At 41.3% G+C, this 27141-nt stretch overlaps 2 protein-coding genes across 3 annotated transcripts in view; one reads left to right on the forward strand and one right to left on the reverse strand.

Annotated features, from left to right (window-relative positions):
• The window catches only part of LOC124116686 (hydroxysteroid 11-beta-dehydrogenase 1-like protein), a 140658-nt gene that overhangs the window by 38351 nt on the left and 75166 nt on the right, over positions 1-27141 (forward strand). Inside the window, exon 2 of one of the 2 annotated variants that reach the window (XM_048395111.1) lies at positions 18836-18969. The exons of the other annotated variant lie outside the window; for it this stretch is intronic. The gene's annotated coding sequence lies outside the window, so the exon portion shown is untranslated. The remainder of the gene's footprint in view (positions 1-18835; positions 18970-27141) is intronic. 2 annotated transcript variants of the gene reach the window in all.
• LOC124116685 (zonadhesin-like) lies at positions 245-27049 on the reverse strand. Its single transcript, XM_048395444.1, has 6 exons — positions 27023-27049; positions 18773-19611; positions 14252-14380; positions 12299-12306; positions 7889-8791; positions 245-651 (listed from the first exon to the last, which is right to left on the reverse strand). The coding sequence occupies exons 1-6, from the start codon at positions 27047-27049 to the stop codon at positions 245-247; spliced, it is 2313 nt and encodes a 770-aa protein (XP_048251401.1).

The raw sequence follows: 27141 nt of genomic DNA on the forward strand, positions 1-27141 counted from the left end.
TGTAAAGCGGGCAACACTATCCTATATAATTTTTGATTTGGGATGAATCCCAAGATGCGAAATGTAACACCAGTACCCCGCCACAAGCACCAAGGTGCTTCCACACAACCACGACCATTTGCGCTCATGTACACCCACCGTGCTATCCTATACAGAAAATGTTTCCTGCAAGCATACTACGGACAGGCAGCTGCGAATGTTTTGTGCAAATAAGTCAAGTCCAACTGGTGACAAATGAACCCTGTCATGCAGGTACAGTCTTGTCTTGGTCTTGTCGGTTGAAGGCAGTGTGGGAAACCCGTATCTCCCCAAGCTCGCGGGCCCTGTTTAGCTTCTGCCTGGCCACTTCCAGGTGCCGGGCACAGCTGGCTACATGCCAGTACCTCCGTGGCAACATGTCTGACCACAGAATGACAGCCCCAGGGAGGAGTTGTATCCTCAGGAGTGCCAGATTGATCTGGTAATATAGCTGGCACGTGGTTACAATACCATTCGAACCAAGGTGAATCACTACCGCCTTCGGTGGTGTCCGCATTGACTTTACCTGGGCATCTATCAACTTCGTCAGCTCCTCCCACCTCATGCCGCCCCTTGCCAACCCAACCATACCGAAGTCACTGTCCTGTAGGTGCTGTCTTTGCTGCACCAATCCTGAAGGAATGCGAAGAGTATGCTGCTGTACAGATGCCGCTATGTGCCAGTGCTCTTTTTAGCACAGCCTGGAATTGATACCTGGTCAGAGGAGATTTATCAAAGCTTGAGACCCTGTGATCTCACTGTTAGGTATGCAGAATCATTCCCACTGAAATCTCAACAGTGCATCTGCAATAATATTGTCATATGTCGTTATGTATCTCGCCTTGAACAAAATGTTGTTTTTGAGGCAGACTAGATGCCTAATCAGTGACATGATTCATGGGTGCCTTTGAAGACTGTTTATTGATGACTGACACGACAGCTTGGTTATCACAAAACAAAAGTACTTTCCTGTTAGCAAAGGCTGTGCCCCACAGACAAACTTACAGAGCAATCGGAAACAGCTCCAGCAGTGTCATGTCGTGAGTTGAGCCGAGGTCCATCCACTCCCGGGGCCAGAGCCTGTTTGCCCAGTTCCTGTTAAAGTATGTCCTGAACCTGATAGTGCTGGCTGCATCAGTGAACAGCTGCAGATACTTATTGTCAGCGCACTTTTGATTCTGAAAAACTGACATACCGTTAAATCTCCCCAAGAACCCTAGCCAAAACTGGGGGAACAGTTGGTGTTATTCGCTGAGAATTGGAGCCACATCATGTCCCACTGGATTCTACCTGTAGTTGAGAGGGGATTCAAGCTCCACTTTCATCATCATCCAGATCTTCTATCCCTAGGGATGTTGTTTTCTCTTAAAGGGGCCAAAGTTAATGGCAGCCTCTCTGGCTATTACGACATATTTCGTGCCATTCCATCCTCTATATATAGCTCCAGGGCTCGCTTTTTGGTAAAACTACACTACTCTCAAGATCTCAAATTTACGATACAGGAAATGTTGGAACTGTCCAAGACAGATTTGAATGTGAACTGTAAATACAAACTCACTTATTACCAGATTGCTTACATATATACTGAACAACAAAAGTGCCTGTGACATTGAATAAGATTTAATGCAAAGTTATGTTTTTTACCAAATCTGAAACAATTTCGGTTTGCAACAGATAAAAGACTCCTGTAAGTGTTCAAATGGTTTAATTTGCCATACTGACTTCAGAAAATGTGTGATTTCATAAAAAACATGAACATGCCAAAATGTCAATTCACAAATCAATAGCATGTGTGTCCACCTCTGGTTGCGATGAAAGCTACACATCTTCGTCTCATGGAATGGACCAGACGTCGCACAAAGTCCTGTGGGATATCTGTCGATATCTGCTGGAGCATGTTTTGAAGTTCCTGGAGTGTCTGTTGAACACGTGGTTGACGTCGAAGCCTCCGATCCATCTCATCCCACATGTGCTTGATTGGTGAGAGATCAGGGGAGCGAGCCGGCCAGGGAATGACATTCACATTGTTTTGTTGAAGAGAATCCTGAATCGAGCAATATGAGCCCGGGCGTTGTCATGTTGAAAGGTAATGTCTGGGCCATGATGATGCAAAACTTGTAGAACAACAGGGCCGATGATCTCGTTGCGGTACCACTATCAAAAGGGTCCTCTGTCTTGCTGTAATCCCAACCCATACCATAACGCTGCGGCCCCTGAACCGATCTTCTTCCATGACAAAATGATTGACGTAACGTTCACCTCGATCTCAGTACACTCAAATCTGTCCATCGCTGTTGCTGAGGTGAAAACAAGACTCGTCAGTGAATAGAACTTGTCCCCATTACATGGCCAGCCAGCGTAGATGCTGTCTGCACCACTTTAGACGTGCTTGGCGGTGGTTTCCTGTCAAAATGGGACATCTGGCGGGTCTTTTGGTGACAATCCCTGCACATCTGAGGCGACGACATTCGGTTTGTGAAGATATTTATAGAAGGCCAGGGATGCTTCTTGCAGTCACTGTTGCTGGCTGGAATCGATTTTGTAGGTGTGTTGTTCGAATCCAGGCCCCGGGATCATGAAAGTGGTCTTAGCTCAAATTTTGCTCAGCACGAATTTTGTCTTAAGTTTTAAAGATTTTGCTTAGCTAAGATTCGGTCTAAGACTGGATCTTGAAACGGTCTCAGCAAAATCTTAGCTAAGTCTAAGTTTAAGACCGTCGTCATAGGGACACGCGCACGTAATATCGCACTACGGTAATCATTGGATGCCGAGGTTATTTTTCTGACGCACATTTTCCTAAGATTGGAAAAGTGAGGGTTGTGCGAGAATTGCGCTCACTCGGCACTGGGTCTACCTCCGGCTATAAAATACCGCAGCAATGTAGAATTTTAAATTTCCTATCTGATGGTGTAAATTTAACTGTTATTATATTAAACTGGTTTGAAAAGAAGACGCTGCTAAGTTTTGTCCGAGAATTTAATCTGTGTTGAAAAACAGGAAATTTCTCCGCTTTTTAGCATACACCAATAAAAGTCCTGTGCGACATTTTTTTTCATTTAGCAGCTTTACCGAAACTGTGAGCGAACAAAATACATTCCCCAATATTTGAACGACATAAATATATATCAAAGGGAGTTATATGAGTATGTATAACGACATAGATTCAATGGAAAAAATAGCCTGCCGTAAATGACGAAAACTGATTACCGCTATGACGTCAAAAGGCGACAGAGAGGTTACACACGTTCAAAGGAAAGGGGGCATAACTCCGCTATGCTTAAGCACTAGTTTATTGTAACTCAGGTCACTTGGTGAGAATTAGCTGTGGGTAAAGACAGTGTATTTTCGTTGTGTTTTGTTCATGAGGAACCAAACTATTCCAACACAAATATCGATATTGGAACTGTATACGTTTAGGAATTAAAAAAACCACCAGACATGATGAAATTGTACTTCATAAAAAATGAGTGATAGCGAAATGGATGGCCCTATGTAAAACATAAATTAGTCCTTAGATTCCAACATTCTCCTGATTGTGCAAGTGTAATTTGACTAATGTTGCACCTATATAATTGGATCACTAGCAGTATCATCAAATGTAATGAATTACTAAGAAAATGACACAATTCTATTTGACGCCATGGCTGCTTGTATGTCTTTGATAACATCGGAGAAAGATGACCCTTTTATTTTGATTGATATATATCTCCCCTAATTTTCGTTCATGGTATGGAAAAAGTCCATGTGTACAATGGAATTTGACGCTTTTTTGACACAACATAAAAAGACTGCGTTTACCATGTAAATGATGTCTTGAATAGATAAACAATTCGATAATGTACAGTGTATCTTAATTGGACAAGACACGCACCTGTTTGGCATCAATTTTACGTAATCAAGTACTCAAAAGATTATTTCAAACCAAACAAAATTAATATTCAATATTGGACATGTATTAGTTCTTTATTATGTAATTATTTCTCATCATCTTGTCTCAGAATTATACCATAAAAGATGCGAAGAAAGCTCTCTTGGTATAGAATTATCAGGATAATCGTATAAGGATAATCGTCCACCAACGGGGTACATGGCACAGGTTATATTTTAAAACTTTTTACAATTCTTGGAGAAATATAGTAAACAGTTTAATATCCTGTGGTCACAATATTTGATAAAGGACGAACCCATTGATTATATAATGCAAAACTAGATGTGTATACTTTCATTCAAGGACCTCCACCTCAAAGAAATTACTTAATATGTTGACTGTCAACAGTACGCGGGATTTTACAAGGGGACTTTCCTTGATTCAGGGTTCGTATATACATAAATGTGACATGTAAGTAATCAGACCCATTCTGACAATCCGTGTGCTGTTATTTGTTGTTATATTTTTCATTGAAACCAACGGAAACATTTCAAACAAGTGCCCTTTTTTCAGCGTTCGTTTTCACACCTCATTTATTTTGCTTCATTACATCTAGAAAATTTGTATTGGTGACAAAGACCATTTGGCATTTGATTCTAAAATGTATGAGGAATTCAAGGATGTAGGTATCGCAGCTGATTTTGAAATATATGTGATGGTATTTGCGTCTCATTACCGGTGTACGTATAACGTGATTTTGTAAACACTATCCAATATGGCTGACACAAAACGACTGAGCAAATAAAGGTGAAAAGCCCCAGTGGCAACAAACTGAAGGAATATCATAACTTGAATGATAGGTGGGAGACTGTGGGAATGCTGAGTGGGGTAGAATCTATGCCAGTTCATCACTGGTTAGACCAACGATGAAAAAAATGGCAGAACGACGAAATCTATATCTCTCAAAGAGCTCTTCGTTGTTGTACAGATCACGAGGGTTGAATCGGTCTCGAAATGTCCGATGAATTGCTATTTTGTCCTTTTTAGGCCTTAGGAGACTCATGAGGCGAACAGCCTCCGCCATCTTTCTTGCTACAAATATTGTCTTAAGTCTACTCAGGGGCAGTCTTAGGACTTAAGATCAAATTTTGTCTTAGGCTAGATATTCTCATAGATTGTGCTTCGTGATCCCCGATTTAAGACAAAATTTAGTCTTAAGTCTAAATCTTAAGAGTTAAGACAAAATATGGTCTTAAGTTAGTTTCATGATCCTGGGGCCAGTTGTCTTGTCGATTATTGGCTACGCGTGGCCTGCCACTCCGAGGATGGTCTCTGACTGCATTCGTCTTTTGCCAACGTTGCCATAAACACCAATGGTGTTTCTGTGGACGTTAAATTGTCTTGCAACATCACGTTGACTCGATCCGGCTTCAAGCATACCAATAGCTCACAGACGCTCATTTTCGGACAGGCATGGCATTTTGTAATGTTGAATAATTGCGTAATTTTGTTGTTTTTCTGAGTGGTTGTTGTCAGCACGAGGATAACAATGCATATGGAAATCCCATTAACGCACATGTTTTTATACCCATTCTTGGGTAGTGAAATGCATGGGGCTTGCATAAAAGTCAACTTTTGCATGGAATGCATGCTTTTCTGTAGCAGTTGCGTTTTTGTGACTTGTTCCATACATGTACTACAATATTGAAAACCAAACTTTACTTGTTTGAAAAATACACTATAATATTGATGTCACAGGAACTTTTGTTGTTGAGTATATATATATGCACACTGAGCAAGAAGATTGCAGGCAGAGTTTTCCATAGAACTGGGGAGGGGGCGGTCGGGTAGCCTAGTTGTTCAAGCGTTCGCTTGTCACGCCGAAGACCCGGGTTTGATTCCCGACATGGGTACATTGTGTGAAGCCCATTTCTGGTGTCCCCTGGCGTGATATTGCTGGAATATTGCTAAAAGCGGCGTAAAACCATAATCACTCACTCACTCACTCATAGAACTGGGGAAGTGTGGGAAAATGATCTGTAGCCAAAAGTCTTGAGTCAGTACAGGGGTTAGAAAATACTGTTGCCCGATGCCCGTGCCAAGTAATATTTAGAAGTTGGGTGAGTAATATACATTGCCTAGCATGTCCATGGACAAGTAATGATTTAATGAGTAAACTGGATTTGATGTCTTGCTTTTCTTGAAGAAATCCGTATTCTAATGATCAGAATCTCCATCTGCTTTTCCCTTAAGCGTGCCCCAACTGCAAATAAAACTTAGGATTGCTGCAATATGTGCGATAAATGTTAGTTCTTGCGCTAATGAAGCAAAGGTAGGCTACTCTATCTTCAATAGCTAACTGTATATTCTTGAGTAAGCATAATGTGCACACATCTTTGGGATGCAGCATTGGGGAACACCGATTTTCTTTTTTTAATGCGTAGTATAAAACTACTTTGAATCCCTTCAGCAAATTCAGGTAAATGAAAAGGTGATAACAAACATGGTCAATAATAATGCAAAATTTGTGGTAAAGCATCAGTAAATGTTAGATTTGTATTTCCTATGGTTTTCTATGCAGAGATTAAGATTACCGTTTGTCTTTTCTCGTAAACCGAAGGAGCAATCAGTTGTACACACATTTTCTCCCAGATCTACAGGCGATTCAGTTAAAAAATACCTGATGATATAACTTCACAGAATTTTGATGCAATGATCGGAGAAAATTGTGTCTGAAACTATTATTTTATCAGAGATTCTAATATCGTGTTATTTAATAGTTGCAGCTTTTATATGTTTATTTTAAAAATAATAATAACCATCAATTAGCACTTTGTTACAGCTGATTGCTATTTCTGGATATATTTTTCGTATGGAATTGTTCCAGTCACCGTGTAGGCTTCCTGGGGTCTAACTATTTTGGTCGCAAAAATGTTATGTTGACATATGATAGTCACACTACAACAAATATGACGTTTTGTGAGTCAAATTATGGCATTTATGATTTCTGCATCCATCTCTTGGAAGCTAAAGAGTCCAGTTTTACATATTCAACTAAAATATGTCAGCAAAACTAGGCCTAAAAAACTTCAAAAGTCGGCACAAGATCTATTTATGTTACAAATTCCTAGAAATGTTGTCAAGTGCCTGTCATTCCATTACCAAGAAGCATGTGCCAAATATGTGTAGCAGGGTAAAGAGGACCAAGTACAATATCTCTCTTGAATCACTTTTATTTGCTGTGGTAGTCAGTATTATAGCCACCCATGATGTAGCCTAAAACAAATACATAAAACATTTCTTAAAAACATGGCCATATGGTAACAGTGTACATAAGCATTTTGTGGTAACCTGGGATCGTAATCCCATATGTTTCATAAGAAATAAGACAGACTTATCTTGTAGTTCCACATAGTTGTTTACTTCAGAGCATCGATACAACATCCGCCATAGCAAGCATCTCACTCTGTTTACCCAACATGCATTGCTGAGGTCTTATTGCATGAGATTGCAAGGGACCATTAATTTACAATGATGACTCATACGAGGTTACAACTCATTTCAAATTCACAATAAACTTGACACAACAATAATCAGATGTAGATGTTTCGCCTGTCAGGATGTTACAGTCACCAGGATGAAAATACATTTCAATTACATGATAACCCAACATATCCTACTCTGAATAGTTCATACCAACATGGTGACAACTAAGGAATGTTTTATGAAATTACAGGTTGATGAAATAGAATGCTATTGTTGAAAACAACTTAATGGTGATAATAAAAAATGGACAGTGACTAGATTGGTAATTAAAAGTTGAAATATTATTAATGTAGCTGCTGATCAGCACTCACCCCCAAGGAGTCTACAAACAGCTGAGACACTTCAGATGGAGCAACACATCTCCATTATGACTCCTATACAGGAAAACAAAACTACTGTTATGGTTTTGTCTCCAACAAAGTCCAGAAGGATAGTCGGTTGGATAGACACACATACTTGCTTGGTCCTCAGTAACCGCAATGGGATAGGCATGTGTACTTGCTTGGTCCTCAGTAACCACTGTGGGATAGACATGTGTACTTGCTTGGTCCTCAGTAATCTCTGTTGGATACACATGTGTACTTGCTTGGTCCTCAGTAATCTCTGTTGGATAGACACGTGTACTTGCTTGGTCCTCAGTAATCTCTGTTGGATAGACACGTGTACTTGCTTGGTCCTCAGTAATCTCTGATGGATAGACATGTGTACTTGCTTGGTCCTCAGTAACCGCTGTGGGATAGACAGGTGTACTTGCTTGGTCCTCAGTAATCTCTGTTGGATAGAGATGTGTACTTGCTTGGTCCTCAGTAATCTCTGTTGGATAGACATGTGTACTTGCTTGGTCCTCAGTAATCTCTGTTGGATAGACATGTGTACTTGCTTGGTCCTCAGTAATCTCTGTTGGATAGACATGTGTACTTGCTTGGTCCTCAGTAATCTCTGTTGGATAGACACGTGTACTTGCTTGGTCCTCAGTAATCTCTGATGGATAGACATGTGTACTTGCTTGGTCCTCAGTAACCGCTGTGGGATAGACATGTGTACTTGCTTGGTCCTCAGTAATCTCTGTTGGATAGACATGTGTACTTGCTTGGTCCTCAGTAATCTCTTTGGGATAGACATGTGTACTTGCTTGGTCCTCAGTAATCTCTGTGGGATAGACATGTGTACTTGCTTGGTCATCAGTAATCTCTGTTGGATAGACATGTGTACTTGCTTGGTACACAGTAATCTCTGTTGGATAGACATGTGTACTTGCTTGGTCCTCAGTAATCTCTGTTGGATAGACATGTGTACTTTCTTGGTCCTCAGTAATCTCTGTTGGATAGACATGTGTACTTGCTTGGAACTCGGTAATCTCTGTTGGATAGACACGTGTACTTGCATGATACTCAGTCAACTCTGTGGGATAGACATGTGTACTTGCTTGGTACTTGGTAATCTCTGTGGGTTAGACATGTGTACTTGCTTGGTACTCAGTAATCTCTGTGGGATAGACATGTGTACTTGCTTGTTATTCGGTAATCTCTGTTGGATAGACATGTGTACTTGCTTGGTCCTCAGTAATCTCTGTGGGATAGACATGTGTACTTGCTTGGTACTCGGTAATCTCTGTTGGATAGACATGTGTACTTGCTTGGTACTCGGTAATCTCTGTTGGATAGACATGTGTACTTGCTTGGTCCTCAGTAATCTCTGTTGGATAGACATGTGTACTTGCTTGGTCCTCAGTAATCTCAGTTGGATAGACATGTGTACTTGCTTGGTACTCGGTAATCTCTGTTGGATAGACATGTGTACTTGCTTGGTCCTCAGTTATCTCTGTGGGATAGACATGTGTACTTGCTTTGTACTCTGTAATCTCTGTTGGATAGACATGTGTACTTGCTTGGTCCTCAGTAATCTCTGTTGGATAGACATGTGTACTTGCTTAATTTAGTGCGGTGTAGGAGGGAAATTTTGAAAGATATTTGATCAGGAAAGGCTTGGGAGGACTTGATCTTATTCAGAGAGGTGCTTGTTGTTTCTTCAATCTCATGACGTGGCCGTTCTATGTTCTCCATGATTTGAGTTGATGACTGGACTTCAGCATAGAAGCATATCCTTTTAATGAGAGACTGACACGTTTGTGTCATACACATTGCTGCAGCGAGGTTCAGGAAAGGACAGACTTAGAAGCCTGTCATACCCGATAGCTCCAATGTGTTGACTGCGTTGGTTACAGACACATGTGATGTTGAATATGATTGTCCTGAATCAGTCGCTATGATAAGATGGCTACAAATTGGGGAATTCCTGTCTATGGCCAGAACCTCATCACCTGCACCAACTACAATTCCCGTATACTGGATCTCAAACCTTGCATCAATATGGTCTTTAAACCTGGATATTTACTGACTGCTGTCACATAGCTTGAATGTGCAGAGTGTCTTCTTCATGTACACACATCATACATCAATTCAAAAATTGGTTTCATTATTTTCTGTCTGCCGAGCAGTACCATCACTAGTTCGATCACTTGATGGAAGGTATAAAAGCATTTACAGAGAGGACGGCATCACTTGATGGAAGGTATAAAAGCATTTACAGAGAAGACGGCATCACTTGATGGAAGGTATAAAAGCATTTACAGAGAAGATGGCATCACCTGATGGAAGGTATAAAAGCATTTACAGAGAGGCGGCATCAACTGATGGAAGGTATAAAAGCATTTACAGAGAAGACGGCATCACCTGATGGAAGGTATAAAAGCATTACAGAGAAGACGGCATCACTTGATGGAAGGTATAAAAGCATTACAGAGAAGACGGCATCACTTGATGGAAGGTATAAAAGCATTTACAGAGAAGACGGCATCACTTGATGGAAGGTATAAAAGCATTTACAGAGAAGACGGCATCACCTAATGGAAGGTATAAAAGCATTTACAGAGAACGGCATCACCTGATGGAAGGTATAAAAGCATTTACAGAGAAGACGGCATCACCTGATGGAAGGTATAAAAGCATTACAGAGAAGACGGCATCACCTGATGGAAGGTATAAAAGCATTTACAGAGTAGACGGCATCACCTGATGGAAGGTATAAAAGCATTTACAGAGAAGACGGCATCACCTGATGGAAGGTATAAAAGCATTTGCAGAGAAGACAGCATCACCTGATGGAAGGTCCTGATTATCTCATCCACTGATGCATGGTGAGTCCTGATTATCTCATCCACTGATGCATGGTGAGTCCTGATTATCTCATCCACTGATGCATGGTGAGTCCTGATTATCTCATCCATTGGTGCATGGTGAATCCTGATTATCTCATCCATTGGTGCATGGTGAGTCCTGATCATCTCATCCACTGATGCATGGTGAGTCCTGATTATCTCATTCATTGATGCATGGTGAGTCCTGATTATCTCATCCACTGATACATGGTAAGTTCTGATTATCTCATTCATTGGTGCGTGGTGAGTCCTGATTATCTCATTCGTTGATTCATGGTGAGTCCTGATTATTTGATCCATTGGTGCATGGTGAATCCTGATTATCTCATCAACTGATACATGGTGAGTCCTGATTATCTCATCCATTGGTACATGGTGAGTCCTGATTATCTCATCCATTGGTGCATGGCGAGTCCTGATTATCTCATCCATTGGTGCTTGGCGAGTCCTGATATCTCATCCACTGATGCATGGTGAGTCCTGATTATCTCATTCATTGATGCATGGTGAATCCTGATTATTTGATCCATTGGTGCATGGTGAGTCCTGATTATCTCATCCATTGGTGCTGTTGGAGTTGATGTCATCTTGCCTGTGACTCAAAGACACTAATGACATCACAAAGTGTCCATACTCTCAAGTCTACACTAAATATTTAAAATACACTGAGGAAATTTAGACATAGTCAGAAGTTTTTATTGTACAGCCATGCATTTTTGCATCCAATGGGGATTAGTGTATTTTGCATCCAGTAATTATCTGGAACATGGTGCTTCATTCTTCAGCCTATCACAGTGTGTTGTTAGGCAACAAGACAAGCATTCATCTGACTGAGGCGCACATAAAATCTGTGTTTTAACCACACTCCAAGTTTGCGTCCATCGGGAGCTTCTTGTAGTGAAAAGAAGCAGCATCAGTCCATGAAAACAGGTGATCAACTATGGCAGGTGATCTACTTCTGGATTGAAAAGATATTCTACTCTAAGACTGCCATCAGTGTTCACAATGTTCATGATTATTGACAGACCAGTGGTTTTGATAGGAATATATTAAATTTGTTTTGTTGAGAGATTACTGGTGTGAGGTAAGACTGTTGAAATAATCATACACTGAATTACAGAGAATGACAACAGTAGGTAAACTTGTTGGGAGAAATTTCAAAGTGTGAATGGACGAGGCATAAAGGGAGATAATTCCCATGCTCATTGTCTCTGAGGTACAAACTACCTGCATGTGGATGACCGTAGTCATGCCTGTCAACTTTGAGTTCCTGTCACAGGTGGCAATCCAACAATAAAGCTTCTTCCTTGTTGGGACCTGGCTCACATTGTTTACCCCTCGCGACAACCTACGTGGAAGCGTCCAGGACCAGATCAGTGTTGAGTGGGGGAGGCGAAGACGAGTGTGTAATAGGTCCCTCACATTATCATTATGCAGACGGTGTCCAGCTTTAACATACAAGGTGTTGGAGCACAGTTGTATGATTAGCCTTCTTGGATGTTGCTTGGTGCTGTCGAGGAGTCTATAAAGAGCAGGTCGGTATTTGCTCCAAGTCAGCCCCCTTTCACCTTCCAACTAGTAGGACCATGATCTGCAAGCACTGTGGACTGCTTCTTTATGACTGGTGCCAGGGAGCAGTTACCTATCACCCATGTCCCTGAAGCAAGAAGAAGTTGAGTTAGAATCACGAGGATTGCCATCTACCATATTGCTGGATTTGTTGCTGATCAACCTCATTCATTGCTGCTGATGTAGCAGTGCCAATTCAAAAGGAATGAGATGCATACTGGTAGGAGTAAAAACCTGGAATAGAGATGGTGCTTCTGAGAAGGAACTGAAATTCATATCTGGTTAGATCGCTGCTCACATCCTTCGGGCCAAACCAACAAGTAGGGAGACATTGCATTTACTGGTATTGATGATAGATGTATATATGTTCCTTTTCCTGACTGATCGGTCTTGAAATACTGCAGGTGAATAACATCTTGTGGTCCAGTATCAGATATCAGTCAATTTTAAAGCTGGATCATACCGTATGGAACATGAAACTATTTCACTCACCCAAAAGAATCCAAAGAATGCCACAGTAAAAAAAAGCCCTGAACAGTGTTGCTTCGTATGACGAGTAGCAGATGTCATCTGACACCTCTAGGCCTGATTGGGGACAAATGACTACTCACCCTGACAACTGAGTTGTCTCAGCTATGACATTGTAGTGGGTGCTGATGTACCAGGCACAAAAGCTTATGCTCACCATAGTTCTGACCAATGACATTACCCGCTTGTTCTAATGCTGCATGATGACTTATACCACTGCCTGGTTGTCACAAAAAAACATAACTTTCTTGTTGACAATCTTGTGCCCCCAGAGTCACAAACCACAATAATAGGAAAAAAAATCAAGTAATGTCAAAATCCTTTTGTACCAAAGATTGTGGCCACTTAAAATATGTCCATCTGCCCTGAAAGTAAGCCTGAAGCCTTCCTGAAGCATCTGTGTATAGTTATGGTTGTTGACCAGAAACGCTTTCTGCATCCTGGAACATTGAAACACCATTGAGATGATTAGAGAATGTAGGCCATACCTTCAAGTCTTCCTTTGTGTAAGTCTTACCCCATGACAAACTGCAGCTTGCCAAGTAGCGATTGCATTGTACAAACTGTTGCCTTGTTTCTGTGGGATTGCAGTATGTTTGTGATTTATAGCACCAAAGCCTCGATCTTGTCCTTAAAAATCTGTATCTCCATAGAAACTGTATCAATTATTCTTTAATGCCACATTCAGCAATATTTGAGCTATATATGCTGGCGGTCTGTAAAAAATCAAGTCTTGAGCAGACAATCAGTGATTGACATCATGAGCATTGATTAACACAATTGGGATATGATGACATGCATCAACCAAGTCAGCAAGCCCGACCACCTGATCCCGTTAGACAAGCATCTTACGGCTAGCATGGTTTGCTGATGACCTATTCTGCCCGACCACCTGATCCCGTTAGACAAGCATAGTTGCCTTTTACGGCTAGCATGGTTTGCTGATGACCTATTCTGCCTGACCACCTGATCCCGTTAGACAAGCATAGTTGCCTTTTACGGCTAGCATGGTTTGCTGATGACCTATTCTGCCCGACCACCTGATCCCGTTAGACAAGCATAGTTGCCTTTTACGGCTAGCATGGTTTGCTGATGACCTATTCTGCCTGACCACCTGATCCCGTTAGACAAGCATAGTTGCCTTTTACGGCTAGCATGGTTTGCTGATGACCTATTCTGCCTGACCACCTGATCCCGTTAGACAAGCATAGTTGCCTTTTACGGCTAGCATAGTTTGCTGATGACCTATTCTGCCCTGGAATTCCACGGGTCTCAGATGCAATGGGGACACCAAATATATGAAACAGGGTTTTTACTAGCATTAAGGGTTCACTGCACTGTTAAGTGCCACGCTTACATCCGAGCAGAAGATTATCCAAATAGTATATGACCTGATTGGGTTGTGATTTGGTTGTGATATACCATTCTAGGAAAGGACTGAATTTCTCAAATAATGCACAAGAAATAGAGCAGCCAATAGGAAGACATTTCCCTGAAGTACATACCCAGCAGATGAAAACTTGTGGTTTGACTGGAAGTAACCTAAATGTAGATTTGATGTCCGGTTTTTCATCAAGAAGAGCTCCTTATCTGGGATTCCGGACAAAAGTGACTGCTTGATCAAACTGAGTGTACTGAACAGAACAAAATGCATCATCAATGTGATCATTGACTGAGGAGCTTTGGGGATAAGAGAAGTGATGAATAAGCCTGAAATCTTCAGAAAACTTACCAGTGGGGCATGATGTTCCTGTTTTCCTCTGGACTAAAACAATGTGTGATACTCCTTATAGTACGTGCAGAAAAAGGACCTGCTTAGTAACCCTACCTAAGAGAATTTCTTTTTGCATTTTGCTGCTGACAACCTTGGGCAGTTGTTACACTGCCGATGTTTGTGTTTTAGCAGCCCTATAGAGCTAACGGACAATTGTACTGCAGATTGAAACCTTGAGCAAAACCTTTTGATAACAATTGTGATGCCTGGATATTACCCTGTTGGGTGTACAACAGCTCTTGAGATTGTAAATTTTGATTGGCGATTGGCGAATATTGCTGGGACAGGGGGAATTACTGTACAATATCCATGGGACTGTGGGAGTTACTGTACAATATGCCTGGGACAGGGGGAGTAACTGTACAATATCCCTTGGACAGGGGGAGTTACTGTACAATATCCCTGGGACAGGGGAAGTTACTGTAGAATAACCCTTGGACAGGGGGAGTAACTGTACAATATCCCTTGGACAGGGGGAGTAACTGTACAATATCCCTTGGACAGGGGGAGTAACTGTACAATATCCCTGGGACAGGGGGAGTTACTGTAGAATATCCCTTGGACAGGGGGAGTAACTGTACAATATCCCTGGGACAGGGGGAGTAACTGTACAATATCCCTTGGACAGGGGGAGTAACTGTACAATATCCCTGGGACAGGGGGAGTAACTGTACAATACCCCTTGGACAGGGGGAGTAACTGTACAATATCCCTGGGACAGGGGGAGTTACTGTAGAATATCCCTTGGACAGGGGGAGTAACTGTACAATATCCCTGGGACAGGGGGAGTAACTGTACAATATCCCTTGGACAGGGGGAGTAACTGTACAATATCCCTGGGACAGGGGGAGTTACTGTAGAATAACCCTTGGACAGGGGGAGTTACTGTAGAATAACCCTGGGACAGGGGGAGTTACTGTAGAATATCCCTGGGACAGGGGGAGTTACTGTACAATATCCCTGGGACAGGGGGAGTTACTGTACAATAACCCTGGGACAGGGGAAGTTACTGTAGAATAACCCTTGGACAGGGGGAGTTACTGTAGAATAACCCTGGGACAGGGGGAGTTACTGTACAATAACCCTGGGACAGGGGAAGTTACTGTAGAATAACCCTTGGACAGGGGGAGTTACTGTAGAATAACCCTGGGACAGGGGGAGTTACTGTACAATATCCCTGGGACAGGGGAAGTTACTGTAGAATATCCCTTGGACAGGGGGAGTAACTGTACAATATCCCTGGGACAGGGGGAGTTACTGTAGAATAACCCTGGGACAGGGGAAGTAACTGTACAATATCCCTGGGACAGGGGGAGTTACTGTAGAATAACCCTGGGACAGGGGAAGTTACTGTAGAATAACCCTGGGACAGGGGGAGTTACTGTACAATATCCATGGGACAGGGGGAGTAACTGTACAATATCCCTGGGACAGGGGGAGTTACTGTAGAATAACCCTGGGACAGGGGAAGTAACTGTACAATATCCCTGGGACAGGGGGAGTTACTGTAGAATAACCCTGGGACAGGGGAAGTTACTGTAGAATAACCCTTGGACAGGGGGAGTTACTGTAGAATAACCCTGGGACAGGGGGAGTTACTGTACAATATCCCTGGGACAGGGGGAGTAACTGTAGAATAACCCTGGGACAGTTGAGATAGGTTGCTGAAAGGTTTTTATCCTCCACAAAGAAGTGGGGCGGGGGATATAGGAACGGAGTTCATCCATCCATCTTTCTGTCCTTCCATTCATCTGCCTGCTTCTCAATGGGGACCAATTTTCCCCAAAGCTTTATATGTTGGAGAAATATAATTATACACACTGATGTTACTGGTCACAATCTCAAATATGAGTTAAGGCCCTCACTCCATGCTTTTCAACCTTGTGCATACTGCTTGAAAGGGGGACAAGTTTTCTTTGAAACTACTGAAGTTACATGAATTAAAGTTTGCAAGCTTTTCTAAGAGATACTTGTCAAGACAAAGTTTGAACATTAATGCTGTAAATAGTGGTTGCAATGGGTAGAGTATGAACAAACAAACTTCTGATGTGCCCTTGTTCTATTTAAACAATAGGATGACATCACTAGAGGTTCACAAGTGATGTTAGAAAACCAGAAGTGCTTATAACTATGTTATTAAGGTAGATATAGGTATACGTTTTTCTCTTTTTAAACATGTACTGCATTGACCATGTGGTTTCCCAAACCCAAATCGATGTTATTAAACCCAAAATAACTTTGTTATTAAGGTAGCTGGAGTCATAGGCTTTTCTGTTCCCAATTTGTACTGCTATCATGGTATAACATTTATACTAAGTTATCCTATAATAATTAGATCCACATCAAGTGCTTTTATGAGTTATCATGGTGTAATATTTATACATCATTTCATATAATTATAGTTTAGCAAGTAATATTTATCATCAGGTAAAATGTATATATAAAATATCAGTAGTTTCAGTTATAGCTTTTTAGATAGATGCGCTCCCATTACCTTAGGCTAGCATCTATCTAAAAAGCTATAACTGAAACTACTGATATTTTATATATACATTTTACCTGATGATAAACATTACTTGCTAAACTATAATTATATCAAATGATGTATAAAAATTACACCATGATAACTCATAAAAGCACTTGATGTGGATCTAATTATTATAGGATAAATTAGTATAAATGTTTTATCATGGTATAACATTTATACTAAGTTATCCTATAATAATAAGATCCACATCAAGTGCTTTTATGAGTTATCATGGTGTAATATTTATACATCATTTCATATAATTATAGTTTAGCAAGTAATATTTATATGAAATGATGTATAGTTATCCTATAATAATTAGATCCACATCAAGTGCTTTTATGAGTTATCATGGTGTAATATTTATACATCATTTCATATAAATATTACTTGCTAAACTATAATTATATGAAATGATGTATAAATATTACACCATGATAACTCATAAAAGCACTTGATGTGGATCTAATTATTATAGGATAACTTAGTATAAATGTTATAACATTATACTGCATTGGGCATGTGTGAGGTAAACTGTCTCCTGATGTGGTAAAGTCACTATGGTTCATGATACATGTTTGTGATGAGAAACTTTATTGGCATTTAGGAAATGTTGCAAACATCTTTCTAGTTTATTGTGACCCTTTATTTGTGTTCTTTAAAAAAACATCATCCATCTTCTTTGTACGAGTAGACCACCTCTGTTGTTTAGTGGTAGAGCATGTGACAGGAGAGCAGAAGTTTGGGGGTTTGATGCCCGGGCATGTCATACCAAAAGACATAAAAAGATGGTAGCTGTTGTTAGCCTGCCTGACACTCGCCATTAAAGGGCTGGTCGGCTCGAAGTCAGTACACTGGGTCTGAGTAGGGTATTCATGTTAAACTACGGAATGGTATCTCAGTGGGGTAGCACTATAAAATCGTCATTAGTACAGACAAGTACAAACAGCCATACACACACAAACACAAGTGCATGCACATCACTGTATACATGCAATAATCTTGAATGTGACATTAAACCCCATTTCCCCTCACCTCTTTGTACGAGTACACAGGCATAATGCTCATTGTGTAAATAAGTATAAAGTGGGAATACACAATGCCATTTAGAAAGTGTACAAATGTAACAAATGTTATATTTGGGATAACACTTTCTTAGTAAAGTACAGATTCTCGTACTTTTTGGGGTTGAGTCCCGTCCGGGATTCGAACCCACACTTGCCAGAGTGAGGCACCTAATCGCCAGCACACAAAGTCAGCGATCTAACCCACAGCGATCGACAACTGGTAGTCGGACTTTCATTTTTGTGGAAGCCTCGGTGGCTGAGTGGGTTAGATCGCTCAACCCCAAAAACTACGAGAATCTGTACTTTACTAAGAAAGTGTTTTCCCAAATATAACATTTGTTACAACCATAAAGTGTATCTTACTAACAGCAGAAACATAAATGTTATGATGTTACCATCATTTGATAATATTGTAAATAAAAAGTGATAGAAAAAAAACAAAAATCACTACTATAGTAGTGGGTAAATGGTTGCCTGATGCTCTCAAAGCCTTCTCGATAATTAGCAAATGACTGATTTCCTACAAGAATTTAGGACAACTGACCTGTCAGCAATGAACAAATGAAAGCAGGTCGTGGGATCTGGACATTGCATGTAATTACAGATCCAACATGGTATATTTAATTGCAGCTGTCCTGTTTGAATGTGATTGTTGTACTGAATATTCACCCCGGGATGTGGTAGCACAGGGGAAATTATCTGCACCTGTTGCTCATTGTAGCCAGAGAGGGAGCAGTCGGTGAGGGCAGTCGGTGAGGGCAGTCGGTGAGGGAGCATTTGGCGAGGGAGCAGTCGGTGAGGGGGCAGTCGGCGAGGGAGCAGTCGGTGAGGGAGCAGTCGGCGAGGGAGCAGTCGGTGAGGGGGCAGTCGGTGAGGGAGCAGTTGGTGAGGAGGGAGCAGTCGGTGAGGGAGCAGTCGGTGAGGGAGCAGTCGGTGAGGGCAGTTGGTGAGGGGGCAGTCGGTGAGGGAGCAGTTGGTGAGGAGGGAGCAGTCGGTGAGGGGGCAGTCGGTGAGGGAGCAGTTGGTGAGGGGGCAGTCGGTGAGGGCAGTCGGTGCGGGAGCAGTCGGTGAGGGCAGTCGGTGAGGGAGCAGTCGGTGAGGGCAGTCGGTGAGGGAGCAGTCGGTGAGGGAGCAGTCGGTGAGGGAGCAGTCGGTGAGGGCAGTCGGTGCGGGAGCAGTCGGTGAGGGAGCAGTCGGTGAGGGAGCAGTCGGTGAGGGAGCAGTCGGTGAGGGAGCAGTCGGTGAGGGAGCAGTCGGTGAGGGCAGTCGGTGCGGGAGCAGTCGGTGAGGGCAGTCGGTGAGGGAGCAGTCGGTGAGGGAGCAGTCGGTGAGGGGGCAGTCGGTGAGGGAGCAGTCGGTGAGGGGGCAGTCGGTGAGGGAGCAGTCGGTGAGGGGGCAGTCGGTGAGGGAGCAGTCGGTGAGGGGGCAGTCAGGCTGCAGGAGGATGTGTTGGGGTTCATATGTCACGTGACAGTAACAAACACTGGATAGCAGGAACTGGAACAGCCAGGAAATGGATCATTATCAACATAAATATCCAGTACAAATAAATTATCTGTAATCAAATATTATGGAAATTGTCAGATGCATTAACATCATATTTCATAAACTAAATACAGCTTGAGTACTGGTGCACATATGGACACCAAATGGTTGTTGTATATCTTCCGTTGCAGTTGGTACAGAATCCAAAGAACAGATCATATATTTAAAGCCTTTAATGACTAACATTTGTGCAACAAACACAAGACAACCTGAGATATTACCAGTGGAAGTATTTGTTTTGTCCCAGTCAACCCCACATCCAGGTGCATTGGGACACTTGTTGGGGCAGATGGGGACCATCTCATGTTTCATAATTGGAAATTAAATGCAATTTCACATGGGTAACATTAATACTTTGAGCATACTTCTGTTTCAACAATGAGAGGAGAACTTAATCATAATGAGAGGATGATACATGTCCTGTTCACTGTCCTGTATCACATTCATGTCATCTACCAGTCTTCCTTCACACACTAGATATCAGATAAGTGGTAACAAAATCACAGCAAATGTGTCTCAGAACTTGTTAAATTGTCATAGCTGAACAAATGGCAACTGTAGTTTTTTCCAACTCATTCTATCACATGTACACTCCTTGACAGATAGATAAAGATATTATGAAAAGATCAACATAGCTCTGTGGCTCACCTGAAATTCAATGAAATATTTGAAACATTAGGTTTAAACATATATGACCGTAGATAAGCTGATCTCATACATAAGCCGAAGTATTACAGTACTCTTGGAAATGCTAGAAATCTGCTTTTTGCCTGTTGAAAAAGGATATAATTTTTCACAGATTGTTGTTATTGAAATATCGAGTAACTACCAATCGACCTACCTGTTGTTTGAAGTATTTCAGTCACAAGGAGTCCTTTCGACAAGTTTACAGGAGACAAATTTGAACGAAAACAGGAAGTTTACATTTATTCTAAGTCCAATGATGGCAGTCTGAAACGGACAACATCAATATGCGCACGTGACTCCGTTATTATGATAATAATGTAGTCTTCTTTAAACATGTAATCCACACACAGAAATCATTTTGAGAAAATTCTAGATGTGCATCTTCTAAAATGACAAAATGATGCTGTATTTGTTTTGTAAACATTGCATGCTCCCATGATGGATGTTACATTACACTTGCATAGCCAAAACCATGGTACATGATATGGAGTCTGTATTGGGAAATGTATACAAGTTCTTTACACTTTAGAGAGATAGAGGGAAAATATTTATTAATTCAGATCGGGTGAATTACCAAACTGCCCAAGCTATATGGTTTTCAATTCATACCATCAAGTCTACAGTAGGATAAATAAAACAAAACAGCTAGAGGGGTGGTCTCAAAAACAAAACAGGGACGTAAAAGGATATTAGACAGCTTTGATACAGGGTGACTAGGCGTATAGTATACAAGCTTTATGAGCAGAAGGTAACCCTGACTTGTAGTAGAATTTGAAAGGAATAAAAGATACAATTAATGTTAACTGCACTAACTATTGCCCTCCAAGAGATGGCGTTTCGATACAATGCCCGTGGCGATGACTGAGCACTTTTCAGGGGAAAATATTCAATCCTGTCTATGAGGTCACATTATCTCCAAACCATTCATAACTATCAAAGGCGACCATACAGGAATATATGACATTGTCGACTTCAGACCATATGAAGCGAAAGTTCAACTCCTGGAGAAAATTCGGCTAAATAAGAACCCAGTAAAGTACAAGACATATGTGCTGGCGGCACAACATGGTCACGGACGCCAGTCAGACATTGTGAGCTCAACCCTGTTGTACCCATCTTGGCTAAGTGTAAAGGGTTTGTGGCATGACATAACACAACATTCAAAAGTACAGATTCATATACATCATCAGCAGAGATAAATGCTACCTCAAGAAACCATCTGTAGAACAACAAATACTTCTGGATTCCAAAACCGCAACCTTCCAATACTCATCCCGTTTCATAGCTCTTAACTATTCCATCATGTTTCCAAGCAAATATAATGCAGTACATATCCTAAATTGCTACCTCATCAACGCATGTCAATTAAGTACAATAACAGCAATATTTTGAGACCAACCCCAACTCAGTGACATTTGCACCTGGGAGAATGCACAGGACAGGTGTTAGGTAATTACCTCAGGTTATCGGCCATTTCATACATGCATAACAACACACAAATATTTTCTGACTTGATCATCATTTTACCTGTAAAAGTACATTTTAAGGGTAATCACAGTGTCAGTTAGGACAGGCTAGATTAGGGCAATGTGCGTTATTTTGATATATGCTCTTTTTATAGTCCTATGACTCGTAAGCCAGAAAGCAGTTTTCTAGCATTTCTGACAGTACTTTAACTTGTTATGTGCGGTAGATAAGCCGGACCCGTAACCTAAAACTATGTCTCATCATGAACTGTCATCTGAAATAACATATCAACAAATCCGTATTGAATTATGCCAGTTAGTCCTGTCATTACATCGTCGGTAATAAAAAGTGTTTAATTGTATATCTGGACTCATGTTTGTAATCTACGTAATCTATTTTATTAATTTTAATCAAACTTTCATTCAATAATATTTACATTAATTTCGGTGTCCATCCGGTACTTACAACTTCTGTTTGCTCCATTCCATAAGGTCCACTTTACCAACTCACCGTTATTTACAGTAACTACGATCATATTACCACTATTGACACCTTGAAACAAACCTTAGTTGACAGAAAATGGATACAAATATCATAACTGCCATACTTTGACTCGTTAAGATTAATATTTGTTGTAGTTTGATGATTAAATGTCAACATATTGTTTCTGCGATGAAAATTGCTAGTTCATGCTTAACTTTAACAGTGATTTGTCAAATTGTTCCATCTAGCTGTATCTGACAATACACAATAGTGCCACCGCATTGCCATTGCATTTGTCAGTAGGACACATGCTTACAACATCCTGACCGTGTTTTGCACTGATTGCAGACATACGTTCTTCACATGCAGCTCAAATCGATGTTTTTGTGAAGTGCAAGTTTCGTTTGGGAAGAAAATTTGCATGGTTAAGGAGGCAGACATAGCATGTCCATTTTGTTTTATCATGGTATCTACTTGGTACACAGAACCTGATTTGTTAAATTTTGAAAGAAACTGCATTTTGGGTTTGATCATCCATGTCGTCAAATGCAATTTTATCCACTTCCCTGCTATGATATGGCGTGTTGTTCGTAACAGTGATGGACTTGGATGGAATGTTGGCAATCAGTTTTTCCTGCAACCATTTGGAGAAATTATCAAAATTCAACTCATCAAATCACCTGTTTTGAGTTTTGCATCAAATATGAGCAGCTTATTTGGTACAAATCCATTCTCGGACTGTACATGAACTGTGATCACCCGATGTCTATGGCCATATCAGCCTCCAACTGCCAAGATGTTTTGACACTGTGGTTCACATGCCACCACGTTTCATCAATAGAGATGGTCGGTCGTTTCTCATCTCATTTCTTTTATTGCTTTTAAGTACTGCATGTGCTCTGCAACATTAGCTTTTCCTTCCATTAAAACCTTGCATGTTATGCCATCTAAATACCATGTGTTTAAGAGATAACTCTAAGCTTTCTCTTGAACCCTCATAATTCAAATCAGTTTTCATCATGTCATAGATACTGTCTGGAGTTGTTTTCTCATTACTCTACGAATTGGGAACAGTGCACTGGTCGAAATCGTAAAGTTGAGACTTGATCACTGGATGATTTCGCTACTTAAATGGGATAATGCAACTACTCTTGCCTTTATCATGAGTGATACCTTCTGCTCTTGTGTGCTTTAGCATAGATAAGACAGACCAGTGGCAATGCCAGCTTTTGACAAGGCTTGAGATCTTTTGGTACATTCTTTCTACATGTAAGTTAGAGGCCAATTCTCAAGCCTGAGAATGTATGATTTGTCCATGCTTACCTCGCATTGACATGATTATTTGTTGGTTATTGACTTCTATTTAACGCCTTTTAGAGAATTCCGTAGTCTTATGAGCAACCCGTGTCCACGGGACAGTAGTCCGTTTGTTTCACTGTCATGACCTGCACAGGCACAACATGCATACGCCCTCTCTACCTGTCAAAAACCAAATATGTAATCCCAAAATCTGTTTCAAACACATTTTGTGAGTTGGTTCAACTTATCCAGGATTACCAGTAGTCGTCTCTTGTTCTCCCTGGCTAAGCTACTCCATTTAGTCAGAACATGATAAAAGCATAAACACAAACATCACCAAATTAGAAACAGAAACATCGAATGTCATAATATAAAACTCAGTGTAGGCGAGGAAAGCCAGAGAGACAACCGACTCATCGATTTAAGTCATTTTGGCAAGGACTTCAGAAGATTCAGCAGATGATTTATATGTTATGAAATGTTTTCTACTAACCCGAGGCAACACCAATTATGAAGCACCAAAGATTCATGACACAGGGCTTCAATGAGAATAAAATAATTCTTTGAATACCCTAGCTCTATTACATCATAGTCATAAATTCCTGTTTGGCTGTCAATCACACTATAAATTTATTTAAAGTTTCAACACTTTTCTTCACTGCCAACATATCTAATAGTTGTGATGATAACCCTATCCTTCGCAGGAAGTGCAACTGCACATACACAAGGCTGGAAAACATCACTTCTTTCATGTTTGTCCAGATGTCAACAAGCTAAAGATTTTTTTTTATCACATCTGAACACGATTTTGGTAACTTTTCACACTATCGCTGCTAGATGTTCTTATACAAGAGCAACTGCAAGACAAACTGTAGCAGATTGATGACCTGAGAAGGTATAAGAACCAAGGTCGGTCTGGTAGGTAATTAGTTCAGAAAATGAATTGTGGGAATCTGTACAAAATAAGGCATCAATCAAATGTTCAGAGACCCAGATATCAAGAGCTCATTTCCATTGCTCCATGGCTGTTCACCAGGATCACCACCCTTGTCATCGGGTTTGCTCATCTGAACCTATTTACACTACAAAGCTACATCGCCGACTTCCTACTGGCCGATCAGGACAAGTCACAGATCAAGCAAAATACATTCTTCCTCATCCAAATGCTAGCGCATCTGGGTTTCCTGGTTAGTTCCCAATCAAGACATAGTCTACATAGGGGCATGGTGGCTGCAATGTCATGCCAGGCACCTCCCATTCATCACATCATTTCTACACAGATGCATCAGGCAAAGGATGGGCAGCCCACATGGACCACGTCACAGTACAGGCGAAATGGTCTACCCAAGACAAGGAATTAAACATCAGTTGCCTGGAAATGAGAGCATTTTATCAAGTTATCCTTGCATGGCAAATGCAATTACATCAAGAGGGCATGAGGTCTCAGCCTTGCTTGAAGGAGGTTACACGTTTATATGCTTTGGCAGACTCAGTGAGTTGCAGGCTGGTAGCATGTCACATCCTAGGAAAATTTTCCATACTGGCAGATTGACTATCCTGGAAGAAGAAGATCGCACCCACGGAATGGCCCCTCCATCCAGAGATATTCAAGTGGATAACATCAACCTGGAATACTCCACATCTCGACCTATTTGCCACCTGCCTCAACCACAAGCTACCAGTTTATGTCATCCCAGTGCCAGACCCACCAGCCCTTTAGATTGATGCTCTATCCATTACCTGGAAGGGATTATTTACCGACGCATTTCCCCCTTTGGTCTCGCCTAGACCATCTTCCCGAGGCAAGTGAGTTAACTGACTATAAAAGTCAAGTTTCCACCCTTGCCGAACTAGGCTGGTATTATGGAGTTACATTTTGGCTGGACTAACGAGTCTATGCATAGTCCAATCAAAATCGTGCACCGAAACTGAAATCCGGTACGTAAAGTGTCATGCAGATTTCGGTCGACTGCGGGATTTGCAAAGCATGTGCACCACTAACTCGTTGTCAACAGATATTTTCTAAATCTTTTCATGTTTTTAATCAAGGTGCTCACGTGATTTGATGCACTTCGCGATGTAAGACTCGTTTTATCACAATATAGATCTTGATTATCGATCAGATCGTCTTGACTGGGTGCCACCGTTTTGTTTGAAGCAAATGCAAGTGATATGAGAGGTGGAATTGGATTGGTCAATAGGAGAGGCATAGAAAGGACATAACTCGTAATACCCACTTGTGGCGCTACGATCGAGCCCAGGAATTCCAGCCTAGTTCGGCAAGGGTGGAAACTGAACTTTTAAAGTCAGTTAACTCTCTTGCCTCGGGAAGATGCGCCTAGACAGAGTCTTGAGGAAAATAGAAGAGACGGATTGCATGAAAATACTAACAGCCATGGCATGGCCAAACAGGATATGGTTTCCAAGATTCCTACCCCTCCTAATGGAAGAACCTGTGAAACTCGCAATCTACTGCACTAGCCGAGATCTGACATACTTTACTGAAATTGTCTCGAGAAACATGCAAGCCGACGGTTACTCACAATCATCTGCACAGACAGTGGCAAAGTTATGGAGACCATCATCTACTGCCATCTATAACAACAAGTTTCTCAATTCGTGAAGGGGAAGAAGCTTTCTAGATATGGACATAACAGTACCTAAAGTTGTTGATTTCTTACTCCATCTCAGAAAGGATAAGAATTTCAGACATGGCCCCACTGAAGGCTACCGATCAGCTCTCGCCTCAGTTTTACAACATGATGATTTCTCTTTAGGTACTCACCCTACTCATGAAGTCTTTTGCACTTGAAGATATTAAAATAACACATACATTTCCAAAACAGAATTTGTCAATCATATTGTCAGCATTGATGGAGCCTCCTTATGAACCCATCAACAATGCTATATTACCGATAGCTTCAAAGAAAACAGATTTTCTCCATTGTTATGTCCACTGTGGCTTGTGTATCAGGGGTACATGCCATTGATATTTCATCAATAACGCACAAACAAGACTGGAGCACAATAACACTCATATCAATCAGTCATCAGCATTTGGTCTCTTTAGCCACAGGAATACAGGATACCAGCATTAAGTAAAAGTGTGGACTATCCGGACAGACTACTATGTCCTATAAAAGCCTTGAGATATTACATCCCAGCCACTCAAGACCACAGACAGTAGTGAAAATGCCTATTTATCTCCTGCAAGCCTTCATCAGAAAAGGATATGGCTGGCTGAAAACCACCACAGCAGACAGGTATGGCCAGGCACAAATTTTCACACCAACATGGAGAAACTGCAGAGCTCATGAGATCAGAGCTGTAGCAACAAGCCTTGCTAGTAGGAACTCCATGGAACAAGTAACAGTCAGACCAATCTTGAGGGACTATTCTCACTGGGACCTGTTTTGGTGATAGTTACCCAGTAGCCCTGCCTCCCCTTCTTCATCTTTCAGGGGATTCCTATCTTTCTAGGACAGACCCAAATCAAGGTAAGTTGACCTTTAAAACAGCCTACCAGTGCACAGTCATATCATTGGT

Source organism: Haliotis rufescens, unplaced genomic scaffold, assembly GCF_023055435.1.
Source record: "Haliotis rufescens isolate VD_foot unplaced genomic scaffold, xgHalRufe1.0.p SCAF_14, whole genome shotgun sequence".
NCBI lineage: Eukaryota > Metazoa > Mollusca > Gastropoda > Lepetellida > Haliotidae > Haliotis > Haliotis rufescens.